Here is a 19,444-nt window from a genome sequence, read left to right on the forward strand (position 1 = left end):
TGGTCACATTGCTTTCTGCCGTAAAGCGCGATGTTTGTTGCCCATGGAGACGCAATGTAGGAAGTAACCCCACTGCTGGTCGTTCATGTTTTGACAGCGATAAGTCTGTTAACACTTAACTGTCGCTAGTTTACCATTTATTTCGGGGAAATATTCGACAGGTGTCGATATTCGCGTTGAACACACCAGCTGTCGTAAAGTGAGTGAAAGTGACACGGTAAAGAATCTCCTTTCAAAGGAAAGGCATTAGCCACACAACACTGCTATGACTTGCATTTAGCTACTCTGCCAGCTCTGTTAACCACATTTTCAAATGCTGCTTCTTAGCCAAATTGAAAATATCCATCACTCGTCTCGTCGTCGTGAGCACAATTAACTAGAAGCCACGTTTTTGTGCAGGTAACAGTTTGATGAATCGAAGTCGGAACCCACCGCCCCGGGGTCAAGGGGCTGCGCGTGCGAAACAGGTAACTCCTCTCAGGTCTTGAACGACATGTGCTTTCTTGAGCACCTGTTTGACTTTCGATCTGTGTAACTGTGTTTCAGATGGGGCTGCTCCTTGACCTGACCCCGGATGCGGGGATGGATGATGACGGTAACGATGAAGATCTTGAGGCTGAGCTAAACATTTTGATGGGAGGAGGAGGAAGACCACAAAGGAATAGAAGTGAAAATAAAGGTGCATGACCACTCTATTGTTATTTTTTCCCCGAATTATACATTGAAGTTTACGTGTGTCTCATTGTACCGCGTCAAGCTCCTGTTGCAATGGCTGATATTGAACGAATGGCAGCACTTTGCATGAAAGATCTGGATGAAGAGGACATGGACGCTGATGATTTGGATAACGATGAAGATCTGCTGGTAAAACAAACACTTAGAACACTAGAAATAATATTACGTTCTATCCGTCCTTCTATATTCTATCACTCATATTGTTCATGGGCACAGATAAGCCATTGAACTGCACTGCACACTAATGTTTGTAAAAACATGGATTCATCTCGTTTGTACGAAGGTACAATATTTTAACTCCAACTTTACATGTTTGTTGATAATGAAATGTTTGTTTGTTGCATTCCAAATGTCTGAATTCACTTGCAATACAGTGAACCCCTTTTATCACGACGGATACGTTCTCGAGCCTTGTGAAAATTCCTACAAACCATATAAAAACTTTTTTTTTTTTTTTTAAAGTTGTACCCTTCCCACATCCTGAGACACAGTTTTCCAAATAAGAGGCAAAGTGTGCGTGCTTCATTTTGTTTATCAGTTGAAGTTGAAGTTTACTGTAAAACTGACACATAAAGCAAAATATAATTAAACAGAAATACCAAAAGGTTTAACCAAATCATCTAATTTCAGCATAACAAAAGTCTGATAGCATAATGTGGACATATAATGCCAAAATGCCAGAGACGGGCTAACAAAAAATTTGCATAGTTACGGCAACCATAAACTTTCAAACAACAGCTACTTTAACACACAGAGCAGCAACACAAACAAACAGAGCGTACAACAACACTCAGGCATATATTCCCTCTGCTCTGTGGGAACAACGAATATTAAAATGGAAAAACGTGGCATTACAGAGAAGCCAAATATTCCAGTTTGGCCGTATTTTGTTCAGAGCACTTGCCATGTGTTCTTATGTTACGCAGATGTCCAAAATATTTTGGTCTCCAGAGAGAACGAGAAGACATGCATGCTTGTTTAACATGAAGTTTGCCAGTGACTGAGGGAGCGAGTGGCTTTAACATGCTTGTTAACATTCTTGTACCGCCGCAAGTGATTGGCTGACATCAACTCTGGACTCCAGCAACCAATCATGATCACATTTATTGATGATGTCATCGCGTTTTCCTCTGTGTAAAAATAATAATAATAATAATAATAAAAAAATAGCTTCAACTCTGCAGCTTTGTGGCTGTAGTTAGCTAGCTAGTGTGATTTTCATATATCCCTTTATTCCTAAAATAAAAATAAAAAAAACCTACATATCTGTGTTTGTTTACAGGCAGAATTGAATGATGTTTTGGAGGATGACGAGGAAAGCAGTCCTACTCAGGCCTCACAGGCTCCCAGAGTTAGCAATACATCACATTCTTTTCCTCCTGCGAATTCCAGTGGTGCAACTGGTTTAGAGTGCTGTGTATTGGAGCGTATGGAGATGTACAAGGCTGCCATCTCCAATGCTACTGCATCAGGGGAGACAAGCAAAGCTCGAAGATATGACCGTGGATTAAAGGTTTTAAAACTGTCTTCATTCCAACCTCATTTCATATGTCAACATGACCCTAAAACATGAATAGGTACCTCCTGTGTTGAAGACATACTGTAAGTTCTGCTTACAGTTCCTGTACTTTCCTTCCTCAGACATTGCAGTCAATGCTTGCATCAGTCAGGAAAGGAAAGCCAGTCAACGAGGAGGAGATGCCACCTCCTGTTGCTGTTGGCAGAAAAGCCAGTGCTTCAGCTGAGTCTGAATCCACGAAAGAGCAACAAATGCCAGAGCCCGTGTTAATGCCATACCCTCCATTCAATCAAAAACCTTTACGGGAGGCAGCATCAGGAGCTCCTAATACCAAGCCACTCCATTTAGCACCACCCCAGTACCCGGCGGCTGCAATCACTCCAGGAACCCCGATAATCTCTCCAATGACACCCTCTCAGCCCGGCACACAACACTCAGGTCAAATGAAAACATACTACTCTCAAACTTCTCTGGCTTTGTATTCCTCAAGTAATTTATGGGACAATTTCATGACTACCCCTGGGAAAACTAACAACAACAAACAGGTTTTTCTTCTATTCTTTTAGAGCTCAAACAAGCAGTGTTGTCCCGACAGAGAGAGTACAAGCTAGCAGCCATACAAGCCAAACAGAGTGGTAACATTGACCTGGCCAAACGCCACTATGTCACAGCCAAGGTAACAGGACTAAAAGGCAGCTCTTTTGGCATGTGTAGTTCACTGGTAGAATTTTTTTAACACAAGCTGATGAGGATGGGCTCTTAATATGCAGCGTCTGGATTCAGTGGTGGAGGCCGTAGATGGGTGTGAACCAGTAGACCTGAGCTTGCTCCCTCCAACCCCTGGTCAGTGTGACTACTTCAGCAGTATATTTAAAAAGAATCTTCTTTCCTTTGTATTTTCTCATTAACACACCTGTCATAACATTCACTACTCAGATTGTTCATGATGGAGTGCTGAGCTTTCAATTGAAATTTTAATTACCCAGTAACAAAATATTCATACTATGTTCTTCTTTTGTTACATTTGTCATACTTTTGTTTCAAACCAGTCATGGTGTGTTGTTTGACTTGACCATTGTTGTGTAATGATTCACAGGAGACGTAGTAGACGAGACACATACACCTCCTTCCCCTAAACAACCTGCTCCTGCTGCTCCAGCACCCACACAGGAACCAACTGCTGGCAAGTAGAGCCGATTCTTCTTTCCGACTGGTTAGCATTGTGTGATGAAGGTGATGCTTAATGTTTAAATGTGCGTGTGCCTTTCAAAGGCCTTCCTGCTCCCAGCAATGTGGCAGAAGCCCTGCAGCAGAGGATGGACATATACAAATCAGCAGCAGATGGAGCTAAGAGCAAAGGAGATGACCGTAAAGCACGCATGCATCAGCGTATTGTAAAGGTACATGCTATGCAGCAAAAAAATTTAAGGAGTCCTTTAACATCTTAGTCTTTTTATATTTTAATTTTTATTTTGATTATTATTAGTAGTACCATCTATGTTCACTGTTGCCACAGTTACCTTAAAAAAGTAACTTACTGTATTTTCACTACCACAAGGCGCCCCGTATTAAAAGGCGCAGTCTCAGTTACGGGTTCTCTTTCTGTATTTAACACATACATAAGGCGCACCGTATTATTGGGCGCAGGCATGGTAAAACATACGCTAGCTTAAAACATACGGTAGCATGCATGCACGCTAAAACAATGTTTTTAAAAAGGCAGCGGGAGCAAAACTGAGTTCGGTTGTACTTTATTGAAGTATTTAACAATGTGCTCACGTTATTTTTTGATCCATCCTCATCCACAAATCCATCAAAGTCCTCATCTTCTGTATCCGAAATGAACAGCTTGGCAAGTTCTCCATCAAACACGGCAGGTTCCCTCTTGTCATTGTCAGAGTCAGTCTCGTTGCCGGGGGGCCGTTCAGAAATGATGCCGCCTTTTACGAAAGCTCGAACAACAGTGCAACCAAACACGTTAGCCCAAGCATCCACAATCCATTCACAAATTGTGGTGTAACTCGCCCGGCGCTGCCTCCTAGACTTAGTAAAGCTGTGTTCACCATCTGTCATCCATCGCTCCCACGCCGCTCACAACTTCACTTTGAACGCCTTGTTTACACCAATGTCCAGCGGTTGGAGTTCCTTCGTCAAGCCTCCCGGAATGATGGCAAGCTCCGAGCTATTGCACTCAGTCGAATGGTGACTGTAGAGACGCTTCTCCCGGCTATTCTTTGATCATTAATCCATTGCTCGAGTTGGTCTTCCAACTCAAAAGAGAGGTTTTAAACAAACATAACCTTTAAAACGGTTCAGTTAAGCTTTGTTAAGTTAAAACATATAAAATTGTTTGAGACTTCACTGTTGTGTCAACATCCCAAAGAGAAAAAAGGAAACTCAAACTTTATTTTTCTTAAGTTCAGCACTTTATTTGAACATGTATAGCTTTCTCTTTTTATTTACTTGCTCTGATTGTGAAATGCAGCTGTACTTTTATTTAGTAAATGGGAGAACATTAAACAGTTGTGCTCATGTTTGATTATCAGGGAAGAATTTGTAAGATGTGTACAATTCTTAATTATGCTCTAATATCATTATATAAGTGGCATAAAAAAAGATTAATGACACTGTTTGAAAATTTTGGGGAAAACAAAATTTTGGGGAACAACTGGTCTCACAGTTCTGAGGACCAGGGTTCAAATCCGGCCTCGCCTGTGTGGAGTTTGCATGTGCTCCCCGTGCATTACATTTTGGCCCGGATAACGTCGCAACTACTTTTTATAAGCTTTGACTGCGGGAGCACAGTAACTCACGTCTCAATCGAGCATGGTCACACTGGAAGTCCACAATGAGGGTTTTTTCTGAGGGTGATGGCAGACTCATTACTTCTTCTTTTCACAGCAATACCAGGATTCCATTAAAGCACACAAAGCTGGTCGACCTGTCAACTTATCCGATCTACCTTTACCACCAGGTACATTTCCGATTCCATACATTTACCCTTTATTGTGTGTGTCTCTCTCTCTCTCTCTCTCTCTCTCTCTCTCTCTCTCTCTCTCTCTCTCTCTCTCTCTCTCTCTCTCTCTCTCTCTCTCTCTCTATATATATATATATACACACACACACAGTGGGGCAAAAAAGTATTTAGTCAGCCACCAATTGTCTAAGTTCTTCCACTTAAAAAGATGAGAGAGGCCTGTAATGCTCATCATAGGTATACCTCACCTATGAGACAAAATGAAAAAACAAATCCAGAAAATCACATTGTCTGATTTTTAAAGAATTTATTAGCAAATTATGGTCAAATAAGTGTTTGGTCAATAACAAAAGTTCATCTCAATACTTTATATACCCTTTGTTGGCAATGAAAGAGGTCCAACATTTTCTGCAAGTCTTCACAAGGTTTTCACACACTGTTGTTGGTATTTTGACCCATTCCTCCATGCAGATCTCCTGTATGGCAGTGATGTTTTGAGGCTGTCGCTGGGAAACACCTACTTTCAACTCCCTCCAAAGATTTTCTATGGGGTTGAGCTCTGGAGACTGGTTAAGCCACTACAGGACCTTGAAAGGCACTCCTTCGTTGCGGGCGGTGTGTTTGGGATCATTGTCATGCTGAAGGTCACGTTTCATCTTCAATGCCCTTGCTGATGGCAGGAATTTTTCACTCAAAATCTCACAATACATGGCGGCATTCGTTCTTTCCTTTACATGGATCAGTCATCTTGGTCCCTTTACAGAAAAACAGCCCCAAAGCATGGTGTTTGCACCCCCATGCTTCACAGTAGGTATGGTGTTCTCTTGGAGGCAACTCAGCATTCTTTCTCTTCCAAACACGACAAATTGCGTTTTTGCCAAAAATTTCTATTTTGGTTTCATCTGACCATATTACATTCTCCCAATCCTCTTGTGAAACATCCAAATGATCTCTAGCAAACTTCAGACGGGCCTGGACATGTACTGTCTTAGGCAGGGGAACACGTCTGGCACTGCAGGATTTGAGTCCCTGGTGGCGTAGTGTGTTACTGATGGTAGCCTTTGTTACTTTCCAGGTCATTCACTAGGGTCCCCCCTTGTGGTTGTGGGATTTTTGCTCACCGTTCTTGTTATCATTTTGACCCCATGGAGTGAGATCTTGCATGAAGCCCCAGATCGAAGGAGATTATCAGTGATCTTGTATGTCTTCCATTTTCTAATAATTGCTCCCGCAGTTGATTTATTCACACCAAGTTGCTTACCTACTGCAGATTCAGTCTTCCCAGCCTGGTGCAGGTCTACAATTTTGTTTCTGGTGTCCTTTGACAGCTCTTTGGTCTTGGCCATAGTGGAGTTTGGAGTGTGGCTGTTTGAGGTTGTGAACAGGTGTCTTTATACTGATAACGAGTTCAAACAGGTGCCATTAATAGAGGTAATGAGTGGAGGACAGAGGAGCCTCTTAAATAAAAAGTTACAGGTCTGTGAAAGACAGAAATCTTGCTTGTTTGAAGGTGACCAAATACTTATTTTCCACCATTTGCTAAAAAATTCTTTAGAAATCAGACAATGTGATTTTCTGGATATTTTTTCCTCTCATTTTGTCTCTCATAGGTGGGGTATACCTATGATGAAAATTACAGGCCTCTCTCATCTTGTTAAGTGGGAGAACTTGCACAATTGGTGACTGACTAAATACTTTTTTGCCCCACTGTGCGTGTGTGTGTGTGTCTCTGTGTGTGTGTGTGTGTGTGGGGGGCAAGATCTCACTCCATGGGGTCATGTATGTATGATATATATTTTTACTTTTCTAGGTTGTCCACCATTACAGGGCTCAGAGAGGGATCAGCAAAACTTTATGGGTGTCCTGGAAACAGCTATGAAAATAGCAAATCGGGATCCAGACGCAGAAGAAGAAGAGGACAGTCAAAGAGAGACTGCCAAGGTTAAAAAACAAAAACAAAAAACTAATAAATGCACTGCCAAGTGCTCTAATTGATATACAGCCGTGGATTTTGGTTGCCTTTAGATTCTAAATAGAAGTACCGTCTGTTGTATTTACTCATATGTATTGAATCATGATGGAGTTCTCAATTTATTCATCCATAACTTAATCGGATATACAGTGGGTACAGAAAGTATTCAGACCCCTTTAAATTTGTCACTCTTTGTTATATTTCAGCCATTACCTAAAATCATTTAAGTTCATTTTTTCCCCTCATTAATGTCACACTATATTGACAGAAAAAAACAGAATTGTTGAAATGTTTGCACATTTATTTAAAAAGGAAAAACTGAAATATCACACAGCCATAAGTATTCAGACCCTTTGCTGTGACACTGTGACATATATTTAACTTGGGTGCTGTCCATTTCTTCTGATCATCCTTGAGATCGTTCTACACCTTCATTGGAGTCCAGCTGTGTTTGATTATACTGAATCGACTTGATTAGGAAAGCCACACACCTGTCTATATAAAACCTTACAGTTCACAGTGCATGTCAGAGCAAATGAGAATCATGAGGTTAAAGGAACTGCCTGAAGAGCTCAGCGACAGAATTGTGGCAAGGCACAGATCTGGCCGGGGTTGCAAAAATGTTTCTGCTGCACTTAAGGTACATAAGAGCACAGTGGCCTCCATAATCCTTAAATGGAAGATGTATGGGATGACCAGAACCCTTCCTTGAGCTGGCCGTCCGGCCAAACTGCGCAATCGGGGGAGAAGAGCCTTGGTGAGAGCGGTAAAGAAGAACCCAAAGATCATTGTGGCTGAGCTCCAGAGATGCATTCAGAGATGGGAGAAATTTATATAAAGTCAACTACCACTGCAGCCACCAGTCGGGGCTTTATGGCAGAGTGGCCGGACGGAAGCCTCTCCTCAGTGCAAGACACATGAAAGCCCGCATGGAGTTTGCTAAAAAACACCTGAAGTTACTCCAAGATGGTGAGAAATAAGATTCTCTGGTGTGATGAGACAGAGAGAGAACTTTTTGGCCTTAATTCTAAGCGGTATGTGTGGAGAAAACCAGGCACTGCTCATCACCTGTCCAATACAGTCCCAACAGTGAAGCATTGTAGTGGCAGCATCATGCTGTGTGGGTGTTTTTCAGCTGCAGGGACAGGACGACTGGTTGCAATCGAGGGAAAGATGAATGCGGCCCAGTACAGGGATATCCTGGACGAAAACCTTTTCCAGAGTGCTCAGGACCTCAGACTGGGCCGAAGTTTCACCTTCCAACAAGATAATGACCCGAAGCACACAGCTAAAATACCGAAGGAGTGGCTTCAGAACAACTCTGTGACTGCTTTTGAATGGCCCAGCCAGAGCCCTGACTTAAACCCAATTGAGCATCTCCGGAAAGACCTGAAAATGGCTGTCCACCAACATTCACCATCCAACCTGACATAACTGGAGAGGATCTGCAAGGAGGAATGGCAGAGGATCCCCAAATCCAGGTGTGAAAAACATGTTGCATCATTCCCAAAAAGAGTCATGGCTGTATTAGCTCAAAAGGGTGCCCTTACTAAATACTGAGCAAAGGGTCTGAATACTTACGGCTGTGTGATATTTCAGTTTTTCTTTTTAGTAAATTTGCAAAAATTTCAACAATTCAGTTTTTTTCTTCAATATGGGGTGCTGTGTGTACATTAATAAGGAAAAAAAAATACTTAAATTATTTTAGCAAAGCGGCACGGTGCTTGACTGGTTAGAGCATCTGCCTCACAGTTCTGAGGACCTGGGTTCAATCCCCGGCCCCGCCTGTGTGGAGTTTGCATGTTCTCCCCGTGCCTGCGTGGGTTTTCTCCGGGCACTCTGGCTTCCTCCCACATCCCAAAAACATGCATGGTAGGTTAATTGACGTCTCTAAATTGCCCCTAGGTGTGAATGTGAGTGCGAATGGTTGTTTGTTTCTGTGTGCCCTGCGATTGGCTGGCAACCAGTTCAGGGTGTACACCGCCTCCTGCCCGATGATAGCTGGGATAGGCTTTAAGAGGGTCTGAATACTTTCCGTACCCACTTTATATCTCTGTTTGTATATTATTATTATTACGTATTATTATAAGATGACTGTTACTATTTTCATTATCACCTCTATCGTGATCCATATTAAAGATAGGTTTGTCTCCTTAGCCCTCAGTGCGTCCACCTGCCCAAAAAGCCAAATCTCCAGCACCTCAAGCACCTGGTGGTTCCTTAACACCAAAACTGGGAGCCAAAGGTGTGTTGGGAGAGTAACTCTAAGCCATGCCTGCATATCCATGGTTTGACGGCTACATCAGGGCATCACTTATTTTTCTCCTAATTATCATTTTAGCCCAACAGCAAGTGGATTTCCTGTTGCTACGGCGACAGGCTTTTTTGCGGGCAGCACTGCGCTCAAAGAAGATGAAGGTATTTTAATTGAGATGTTTTTCTTGGGTAGATTGAGTCCCTGACGTTTTTGTGGTTTTGTAAGATTTATAATCACAATAGTCCTTTCAAGAAATGGTCATGATTTTATTATTTTTTTTATTATTATATCCTGCAGGATATGACGGCGGCAGCGCAGCACCTCAGACACGCCAAAGGAGTTGACCCCATGATCGAAGCCGCTAAGTCTGGCCTTCCTGTTGATATCACCAAGGTTCTAAATTTATGCATTAGAACTAATGAAAGACAAGATAATGTGGAAGTTTTTTTGTATGTGGTGCAATATGTTGGTGTGTTTGTCACTTGAGTAACTGAATATGTGGGATGTAAGAATTAATGTACAGAGTTAAGCGAAAGCATCATTGTGCGTGTGTCTGTGCTCACGTGCGCCTGTGTGAGAGCTACAGTACCTCCTGAATGTTGTATGTGACTCTAGGATATATCCCACATGACTGCTTTAATTTGGTCTGGTCTCACATTTAATTTCCTACAACTCACAGGTTTCTCTCCGAGTCACAATTTAATTATAAAAAGGATATTATTCCTGTGCCTCTGTTAGTTTGCCTTTTTGCCTTTTGTTCTTTTGTGAAGGTGTTACACAAGCTTCATGATTTGACAGGGGTGCATGCATCTGATATTTTTAACTGTTCTGCACCAAGAAACATCACCTTTAATTATTATTATTATTATTTTGGTTTTAGGCATGATGGACAGTTGTCAGGTGTTTGTGTCTTTGATTGTTTCATGTCTAAAATTTTTCAAAATCTGTTTTTTAATGTGTGTCTTTAATGCATATTTGTACTTTTCTCAGATACCCAGCAGTCCAGTCAGTGAAGACGACTACTTACTAGCTCGTTCCCGTACGTCTCCTCTTTCTCCTCGTACCAGTGAGCAATTCCACAGCCTCATGGATCTTTTGCGGAAGCAGCATGAGGTTGGGATTCACATCTTGTTTCACTTCACAGAAACTCAAGCATTTATACGTACAAAATGTTGAATTATCTAATTGTGGCTTCTATCTTTTCCACCGCATCTGTTTCTCTCTCCAACTCTTCAGAAATGTGTGAGTCGCTCACAGCAGTTCATACTCATGGGCAATATTGGAGAGGCTCTCAAGTAAGAACTTGTTGCTCAAAGCTTGGTGTTTTTTAATTTTTATTTTTTTAATATAATGAAACATGTCACCTTCAGCCATAAAAAATCTCTTTCACATATGAGTAATTGTATTATATGCAAGTGAAGCCAGTTTTTATCTTATTTTAGTTTATTTACTTTACCAAAACATGAAATTAGTGGCTACACAGTTAAGTAAAATACACCTACGCAATCTAATGACATCCAATGTTTGTGAAATTTTGCACTTTAGCTAAATAAGGTTACGAAAATATTAGAAACATGTCTACATTATTGTTGACTCCAGCTCCAAAGTACACACATCAATATGTAAAAAGCTCTCTGACAGTGTCAAACAAAACTGAGTATCATGTTTGCAAAGGCAATATTTAATGGTAATGGTTCTAATTAGTTTGTGCTGGTTTAGGCTTAAGGAGTCCAACTTCACTCTCAAGCCTGTTGGAAGTATTCAACACATTTTTTAATTTTTACTATAATAAATAAAACAATAATCTGCATGTGCTTAATATCAAAACATTATCCCTGACTATCATTACCACAGCAGGTTTTATACAAAAGGTAATGGCATAATAAACAAATTGATTAATAATATATTTAATATGTATGTATGTATGTATACACATTTTTTTTTCTTCATTCTAAAACAATGTTTACCTTCCTGCATACGACTGACATAATTTGTTGGTTGCTTTCTTTTCTCAGAATAAGGTTTATTAATTTGTCAAGGCCTAGCATCTTGAAATCTTTTTTATTGTGCCTGTATTCAGAAACTAGAATTATAGCATTTGTTTTCAACATGACCTGACTATTGTGCAAATGTTGTTTGTATTTGTACTTTAGGGCTGTGTCTGTTTCTCTCCAGGTGTGAAAAGCTTGTGGAGGAGTCGTTCAAAAACATAGAGATACTGAAGAATGCCCATACCAAGGGCCAACCAGTGCCCAAATGTCGCACGGAGGAGAAGACATTCAGTGTTGTCAAGTCAGCAACAAACTCTTAGCAAACATTCAAATTCAATCTCAATTATTGCTTTTGCTTGACAAAAGATGACATGATTCATGAAAAGTCCATGACTAAATGCATACTATTTGATTTTTATTGTGGTTTGGAATGGAACTATTAATTGGAAAAGTATTGTCCTTTGTTTAGTATCAGACAAACAATTTTCATTGTTCATTTATATAATACTACTAATCATTTATATAATACTACTAATCTTTTGGGCATTTTATTCCGGCCTTTTATATATATATATATATATATATATATATATATATATATATATGTGTGTGTGTGTATATATATATATATATATGTGTGTGTGTGTATATATATATATATATATGTTTGTGTGTGTGTATATATATATATATATATATACACACACACACACATACATACAGAAGGCAATCCATACCAGTGGTTAAAAAGTGTCTTACACAATATGAACATTCACTTGATACTATCAGTAGATGAAAAAGTCTGAAAGTCTATAATCAAGTTCTGTGATTTCGATAGTACAGTACTATAAAGCTGGCCCAAATTCATGCTTTCACTAGTTTACTCACAGTGACTCACTGTGACAGATTTTTCTTGGGCTTCGGTAGCCCAACAAACTGGCAGCTAAATGACTAATTTAACAGTCCGACTTGTTTGGATCACAGTGATGCTGACTGCTTGTCTGTCAGTCACTTATATTGGGGTCAAGAAAGCTGTCTTTCTCTGTAGGAACTACCCCGACCTGGCCCCCAATGACATGATGCTGTACATCATCAGAGGCATCAACCTACCAGTTCCCTCAGGTTGCCAGACTTCCAGCCAATCTGCTACAAATGAAATTGTGTGTGAATTTACACCTCTGTCTCTGGCTTAAGGTGTCTCGCCTAATGATCTGGATGCCAGTGTGAAGTATGAGTTTCCTTTTCCCAGTGCGGTAAGGTTCTGTCACATCAAGAGAGAAAGAGAGAGATGGTGTTTTTGTTTTGTTTTGTTTTTTTAAATAATTTCCCTCAATGCATGTGTAGGAGGAGCCACAGAGGGACAAAACCAGCACAATAAAAAGTACTAGCAGTCCAGAGTTTAAAGAGCAGTTCAAACTCATCATCAACAGAGCGCACAGAGGATTTAAACGAGTCATCCAGTCCAAAGGCTTAAAATTTGAAATCATTCACAAGGGGTACAAATCAGAACTGCTTTGATGTTGACACCCGAATGATCCCTTTTGTGACAATGAAATAATCTTCTGCATGTTTACAGAGGTCTCTTTAAAACGGACAAGGTTGTGGGCACAGCTCAACTGAAGCTCGAGTCTCTCGAAAACCGCTGTGACATCAGAGAGATTATAGAGGTGAGTTGTTTTGATTTACAAAAACAGTGTGAATTATCATGTTAATAAATACATTTATACCATTTTGTCATTGGTTTTTGAGGATGTTTCTACTTTCAATCAAAAGGCTCCTTCAAGTTCAAAGTTTTAGGTGTGGAGTTCTCCTGTTTATGTTTCTGGTGGGTTTGTCCCCTGGGAGTGGGCACATGAAGGTTGTTGTTGTTGTTGTTGCCAGGTGTGGCTGGTGAAAGACTCCTGGCAGAACTTTTCACATTGATTGAGACAATCTTTTGGGGGACAAGTCTCAGGACATTATTGTAAGCAGACGATAAGTGATGGCGTAAACCTCCTTTGTAGAGAAAGGGCCTTTCAAATTTTACTTCTGTTACAACTCTTTCAAACAGCGGTCCTTTCTGCTCAGAATTTGGACATTGTTCTTTATAAAGAAATGTCTCATTTTTTAGACTTAAATGAACTATTGCCTCTGGATCTGAAGAGGCTGCCCTCCTATGTTGTGCCATTCATTTATGTAGGGGTTGCTTGGTCCCTCCAAACTAGAGGTCACTCCACTCCTTATTACACTGCACTATATGAACAACAAAAGCAAGGATTTGTTTTACTTGGGGTGAACCAGCTTTTCTCTGAGGGTATTGCTTGGTTTCAAGTGCATTTGTTTAAGTTTGGAGAAAATCATTCTGAGTTTCTCTGACATACCAGCCATGGAAGGGACCAACACATCCTGTCTTCTGATTTTATCCTCAGGATTGGGTGTTGTGTCCCTTCTCTTGGTGTATCGTACATATTTTACAAAGGGCCAGTTAGAATGCCCACAGTTTATTGGCGCCTGCCTTATGTGTGTCTACTTTTTCCATTCCATTTCCTTTTTCCATTCCATTACCGGTGGTAGGGACCTTCTTTGGTCTGTCTTTGAGGGTTCAGATAACTCCTGGCTTGTGTTCTAGTAGGTGAAGTGAGTCAAAGAGCAGGTACTAGTCTGTGAGGGTAGGTTTTCTGTAGACTTCAATGTTAAGGCTTCTGTCTTTACCTGCCTACACTTCGTAGTTCCACTATGGCAATGAGTCCTCTTTGAAGTCTTCCCGAGGGAAACTTTCATTGCTATCCACGGAGTGTTCTTTAACAATTCTACTTTGCAGGCTTTGATCTTAATCCAAGTGTCATCCACATACCCGAACCTTTGGCTAGGCTTAGTTCCTTTAAGAATTACAGTGCTTTTCTTTGCACTTCTTCCATGCACATGTTGGCCACAATGGTGGAGCCGATGGCACAGCCATGTTTTTTCTCATTTTCTATTTGTTAAATTGAAAATACGGGGGGCTAAGGCAAAGTTAAAGTAGACTGAATAACAGATCTGGAGCGAGTTTGCTTCTGTCCTTTAGACAGGAAATCCCTTTGCCCTGACTGCATCAACAGCTGGAGTGGTGGGGATACAAGTAAACAGGGAGATGGTGTAGAATGATACAATGCTTTCTGCCTTAGCAAGTCTCGCGTTCCGGATCTTGTTGGTGCAGTCAGTGGAGTTGTGGATATGGTGTGGGGTATTTCCAACTAATGAAATTAGAATGGTGGCAAGATGGTTTGTAGTGGAGTTGATGCTACAGTCGATTGGCTCAAATGGAGCTCCTTCCTTATGAATTGTTGGTGTTCCATAAATGCCAGGTGTCATTCCCCCTGGGTACAGTCATGCGGCAGTCGATTCCTTCTTTCTCTTCTGAAGACATTTTATATCATGGGCTAGAGACATGCATACAGTATGCTTACATGTGCACAGTAAACCAGTGATTTCCAACCTTTATGGAGCATGGCACATATTTTACAATTGAAAAATCTCACAGCACACCCCCAAACAAAAATGTCACAAAAAGTGGATACATTAATTACTGTATGTACTTCCTGCCATCTAATAGAAGAGCATTTATCTGTTCTGTCTGTCACTATGCCTTACTGGCATAAATAGATGAATAAAGATACATTCTTTCTTGGAAATAAATAATAATTAAGTAAAATTTGGTACCTTTCCACGGCACACCTGAAGAGCGCTCACTGCACACTAATGTGCCCCGGCACACTGGTTGGGAATCACTGTACTAGACTGAGATATGTGTCTCTTCTCAGGTGATGGATGGACGTAAAGCCACTGGTGGCAAGTTAGAGGTCAGGGTGAAGATCAGAGAGCCGATATCCAGCGTAGAACTCCAGCCTACGACAGAGAAGTGGCTAATCCTTGAACCAGTCTCCTCTCTCTCACCTCCAGAGAGACACAAAGAACGGGTGCGTCAATGACCTGCATTACTGTCGATGTGGAAAAGTTAGATCAGGCTGACATTCTCAACCTTCTTGAGTGCTCCTATAGTGCTCATCACTGAACCAAGATGCTTCCCATCCATCCATCCATCCATTTTCTGAGCCGCTTCTCCTCACTAGGGTCGCAGGCGTGCTGGAGCCTATCCCAGCTGTCATCGGGCAGGAGGCGGGGTACACCCTGAACTGGTTGCCAGCCAATCGCAGGGCACATACAAACAAACAACCATTCGCACTCACAGTCATGCTTATGGGCAATTTAGAGTCTCCAATTAATGCATGTTTTTGGGATGTGGGAGGAAACCCGAGTGCCCGGAGAAAACCCACGCAGGCACGGGGAGAACATGCAAACTCCACACAGTCGGGGTCGGGGATTGAACCCGGGTCCTCAGAACTGTGAGGCTGACGCTCTAACCAGTCGCCCACCGTGCCGCCCCAAGATGCATTAATTCATGCACAAGTCTCTTGGGCTTAGTACTGAAGAGCAACTTTCATAAGTTACTAAGTAGAGGGTTTCCTTCACACATTTTAGTGTGGCCATAAATAACAATTGTATTTAATGCAGAATGACATTATAGAAGGCTAATATATTCTTATCTCATTTCAACATCTTTGTGTATGTTTTAATGAATCAGGCTCCATCTCCTCGATCTAAATCCAAACATGAGGTGAGCAACAGGAGCAGTCAGTCCAGCAGCTCTCCTCCCCAGTATAAGCTGCACAGCTTCAGCCTCCTTAACTACGACAAGGAACGGTTAGAGAGAAAGGTAGTTTTATGTATGTGTTTCACTGTGTATGTTGCATTTATTTTCCTTAAGGTCCTATTAGTCACTGTGTCCTCCTCTCTTAAGATTGCAGAGTACAAAAAGAACCGGCAGGATCCCCCATCTGATGTCATTCATCAGCACAAAGAGATCATACACAGGTTGCAGTGGCAAAAAGCACATCTGGAGCGAGCGTCTCCTGCTCTGCTATCAGGTAACCCACACACTTCCGAAATTCCTGTAAAAACAGCATCTAAATATAACTCACTTTGTCCTTCTCCATGTACAGAGTATGAAAGTGTGCTGCGGCGCTTCACCCAAGGACTTGCTGACTCTGTGAAGAAATTCTCAACTCAAGGCAATAGGGTGAATGTGGGGTCAGGGTTGATGCTATTCAAACATGATGTCCACCAGTAACTTAATGTGTCAGTATGTGCCTGTGTAAAGTCTCCATTCTTTTTGCTCTTTATAGGATGCTGCCAAGGATGCTCTGAGTAGGTTGAAGATGGTAGAGACTGAGGTGAGGGCTCTAGTGTACTGTATTGCTAATGTAATTATGCACCATCTTTATATGAGTGCATGTGGAAAGGGTTAATCTTATGTGTCTATTTGATTCATCAGATGGAATCACTGAAAAGAAAACGCGCTGGATAAGAGGAGACGAGTTTGCCAAAGCATTGGCTGGAGTACTGTTATCTTTTCTTTTCTCTCATATGCACAGATACAAACACTCTAGCACTCTGCTCTCAAGACCTTTGTCATGGTTTTATGCTGCATGTCCATGACAAATGCATGCAGCCACTTGCTCTTGAATGGACAAACACTACAGAAAACCTTCTTGAACAATTTCCATGTTTGTCTTTGCCTCGTTTCAAGCAAAGATACACCAAAATGTGTATCTGCTTGACCAATACTCTAAGGTGTTTTAACCCATTTCCTCCTTATTTTATGGGCATAAAGATCTTAATCTAATCTGTCTGCTCCAATGTTCCCAGATTACAGTAATCTGCTGCATTCGCATTGGTGTGATATGGGAGTAAAAAAAATGGGGCTTTGCGGCACCACAGCCTACATCCCATAATGAGGGATTAGTGTTTGTGTCACCACGGAGACAACTAGATCAGACATAAATTCGCCTATGGGGTTGCAGAAGGGGGGAGTGTTAACAGTGTGCCATGAATGTGGTAGCAGTTTAGCTCTGCCTTCTTCATCAGCCACTTGCTCTTTGTCGCCTCCTTCACCTTCTCTGTCTTCACACTAATTCCTTCACATACATTCAGAGATTACTCCGTTACATGCGGCTCCATTTGGATTTTATTCCAAGTCTTAAAGAGAGTTAAGTCCTTCGTGCTGTCTATTATAAAATAATTAACAGCTGCTACCGCTTTCATACAAATCCTGGACACAGCCGAGGATTTAAAGTGAGCCTTTTTGTTTGTTTTTTGCTCAAATTACCCTTGTGAAGGTTGACTTGATAAAGCCCACCGCATATAATTCAGAACAATAATAATTTCATTTTCTCTGTAAGATATAATTTTTTTCTGGTCAGTCACAGTGGAGGGACAAATATATTACCATTAGCCAATCATTTTCAAATGCTTATCCTGTTGAAGGCGGGGATCTTTCACTTTCGTAGTTAAGTCATACCTGTGACCTGCAGCATTATGCATGTTTACTCCCTGCCATGGTTCTGTCTTGACAGTTAATTGAGCAGTCATTAATGTCAGTTCATACCTGTGACATCTCTCCTATGATGGGTACAAATATGTCTTGTGCTGTGTAGTTTCACATTTGGAAAATCCTTTCATTAACTTTTCCTGATTTTCAGATGTAATTTATCTCACTTCTTTTTATTCTGCTGAGTGTTGTTCTATATGGAGCAGACAAAAAATAATCTATGTGAATAATGCTGAATTTGATGATTGCTTATATGCTTCTCAGCATGAAATGTAGAAAAAAAACAACCAAACCAAAAAAAAAAAAAAACAATGAAAATGCCAACTTCAGTTCCTTTAAACTCAAGTGGATTGGTGTTGATATGGCATATATGGCCCACACAACAATTCTGTAAAAAAAGAAGAAGAAATGGGCACTTTTTCTGATGGTGTTGAAGTGCAATATCATTACTTTTCAACCAATGAATTGACCAATCATTTAAAGTGTGGAAAACTGTTTTATTAGCTAAAACTTAAAACAATTGGCTACATTTTTTTAATTTGGTATAACTGTGCAATTTTACTTCAAGAAATATAAATCTATTTTCATATATGTTTCCCTCTCACACCTCATTACACAAGCTTTTAACTCTACATCACCTCGAAACACAACCCGACATATTACCCGCTCTTTTGAGTAAGAGGCTGTCTTGTTGTCATGGTGATGAGCTCATCAGCATTCAGTGTGGATTTTTGATGGTTAGAGTTGGGGGGAAGGACATATTGCAAAAGTTTGCTCGTCTGGAAACTGACTTTCTCACCTGCCACAGTACACGTACACTTGATTCCTTTTTACATATATATCTTTTCTCATTTCTGTAATGACGCTACACTACATTGAATGAATCAATTTACAAGGGAAAATGTGTGGTCTATTTTTTGTCATTACAGCTTTCTTATGTCCTGATATTCAGCAGTATATGTATCGTCTTGGCTTGGTGTTGTTGAATGAATCGCTTTTTTTATTATGTTCTTTCATGTAAGGGCAATCAGAAAAATATACTATTTATATACATAAGAACAGAATTTGATGCTTTTGTCTCTATATTCAAGTATGTGTCACAACGATTTGTGCGGTGCAAAGCGGGAATGAATCAAGGCCTACTTACCGAGGCGTTATTACCTCATGTACAGGGTTTGTTTTAATATGAATAAATGGTAAACTATGTGTTTGCGTCACTGCACTATGATAGTTAATTGCATCACTTCTCAATGTTCTGTTAAGAGCTACAAGAGCCTTAATCACTTTAACTCACTGTTATACAAATATATATTTTATATTTATAATATACTGTAAGGCGGCACGGTGATGACTGGTTAGCACGTCCGGCTCACAATTCTGAGGACCCGGGTTCATATCCGGCCTCGTCGGTGTGGAATTTGCATGTTCTCCCCGTGCTTGTGTGGGTTTTCTCCGGGTACCCCGGTTTCCTCCCACGTCCCAAAAACATGCATGGTAGGTTAATTAGGGACAATAAATTGCCCATAAGTGTGAATGTGAGTGCGAATGGTTGTTTGTGTATATATGCCCTGCGCTTGGCTGGTGACC

The 19,444-nt window shown here is 40.9% G+C and overlaps 1 protein-coding gene across 3 annotated transcripts; it reads left to right on the plus strand.

Moving 5' to 3' along the window:
* The first annotated feature begins 44 nt into the window (after positions 1–44).
* On the plus strand, positions 45–19,063 carry cc2d1a (coiled-coil and C2 domain containing 1A). Of its 3 annotated transcripts, none has more exons than XM_061769911.1 (28): positions 46–199; positions 400–467; positions 547–679; positions 758–864; positions 2,018–2,248; positions 2,377–2,692; positions 2,821–2,930; positions 3,025–3,097; positions 3,351–3,437; positions 3,527–3,654; positions 5,156–5,228; positions 7,042–7,172; positions 9,361–9,448; positions 9,545–9,621; positions 9,758–9,853; positions 10,451–10,573; positions 10,697–10,755; positions 11,636–11,752; positions 12,500–12,573; positions 12,646–12,704; positions 12,796–12,947; positions 13,028–13,118; positions 15,231–15,386; positions 16,052–16,183; positions 16,268–16,394; positions 16,470–16,546; positions 16,653–16,700; positions 16,802–19,063. In XM_061769911.1, exons 2-28 carry the CDS (start codon positions 411–413, stop codon positions 16,832–16,834), a joined length of 2,955 nt encoding a protein of 984 aa, XP_061625895.1. In that variant the 5' UTR covers positions 46–199; positions 400–410; the 3' UTR covers positions 16,835–19,063. The 3 variants fall into 3 exon arrangements, 2 of the variants coding, with proteins under 2 accessions (XP_061625895.1, XP_061625896.1); XM_061769912.1 differs by having other exon boundaries at positions 54–217; XR_009788062.1 differs by lacking the exons at positions 16,653–16,700; positions 16,802–19,063 and having other exon boundaries at positions 45–199; positions 16,052–16,193.
* The last annotated feature ends 381 nt before the right edge of the window (positions 19,064–19,444 follow it).

The sequence above is a fragment of the Phyllopteryx taeniolatus genome, chromosome 4, assembly GCF_024500385.1.
Source record: "Phyllopteryx taeniolatus isolate TA_2022b chromosome 4, UOR_Ptae_1.2, whole genome shotgun sequence".
NCBI classification, from domain to species: domain Eukaryota; kingdom Metazoa; phylum Chordata; class Actinopteri; order Syngnathiformes; family Syngnathidae; genus Phyllopteryx; species Phyllopteryx taeniolatus.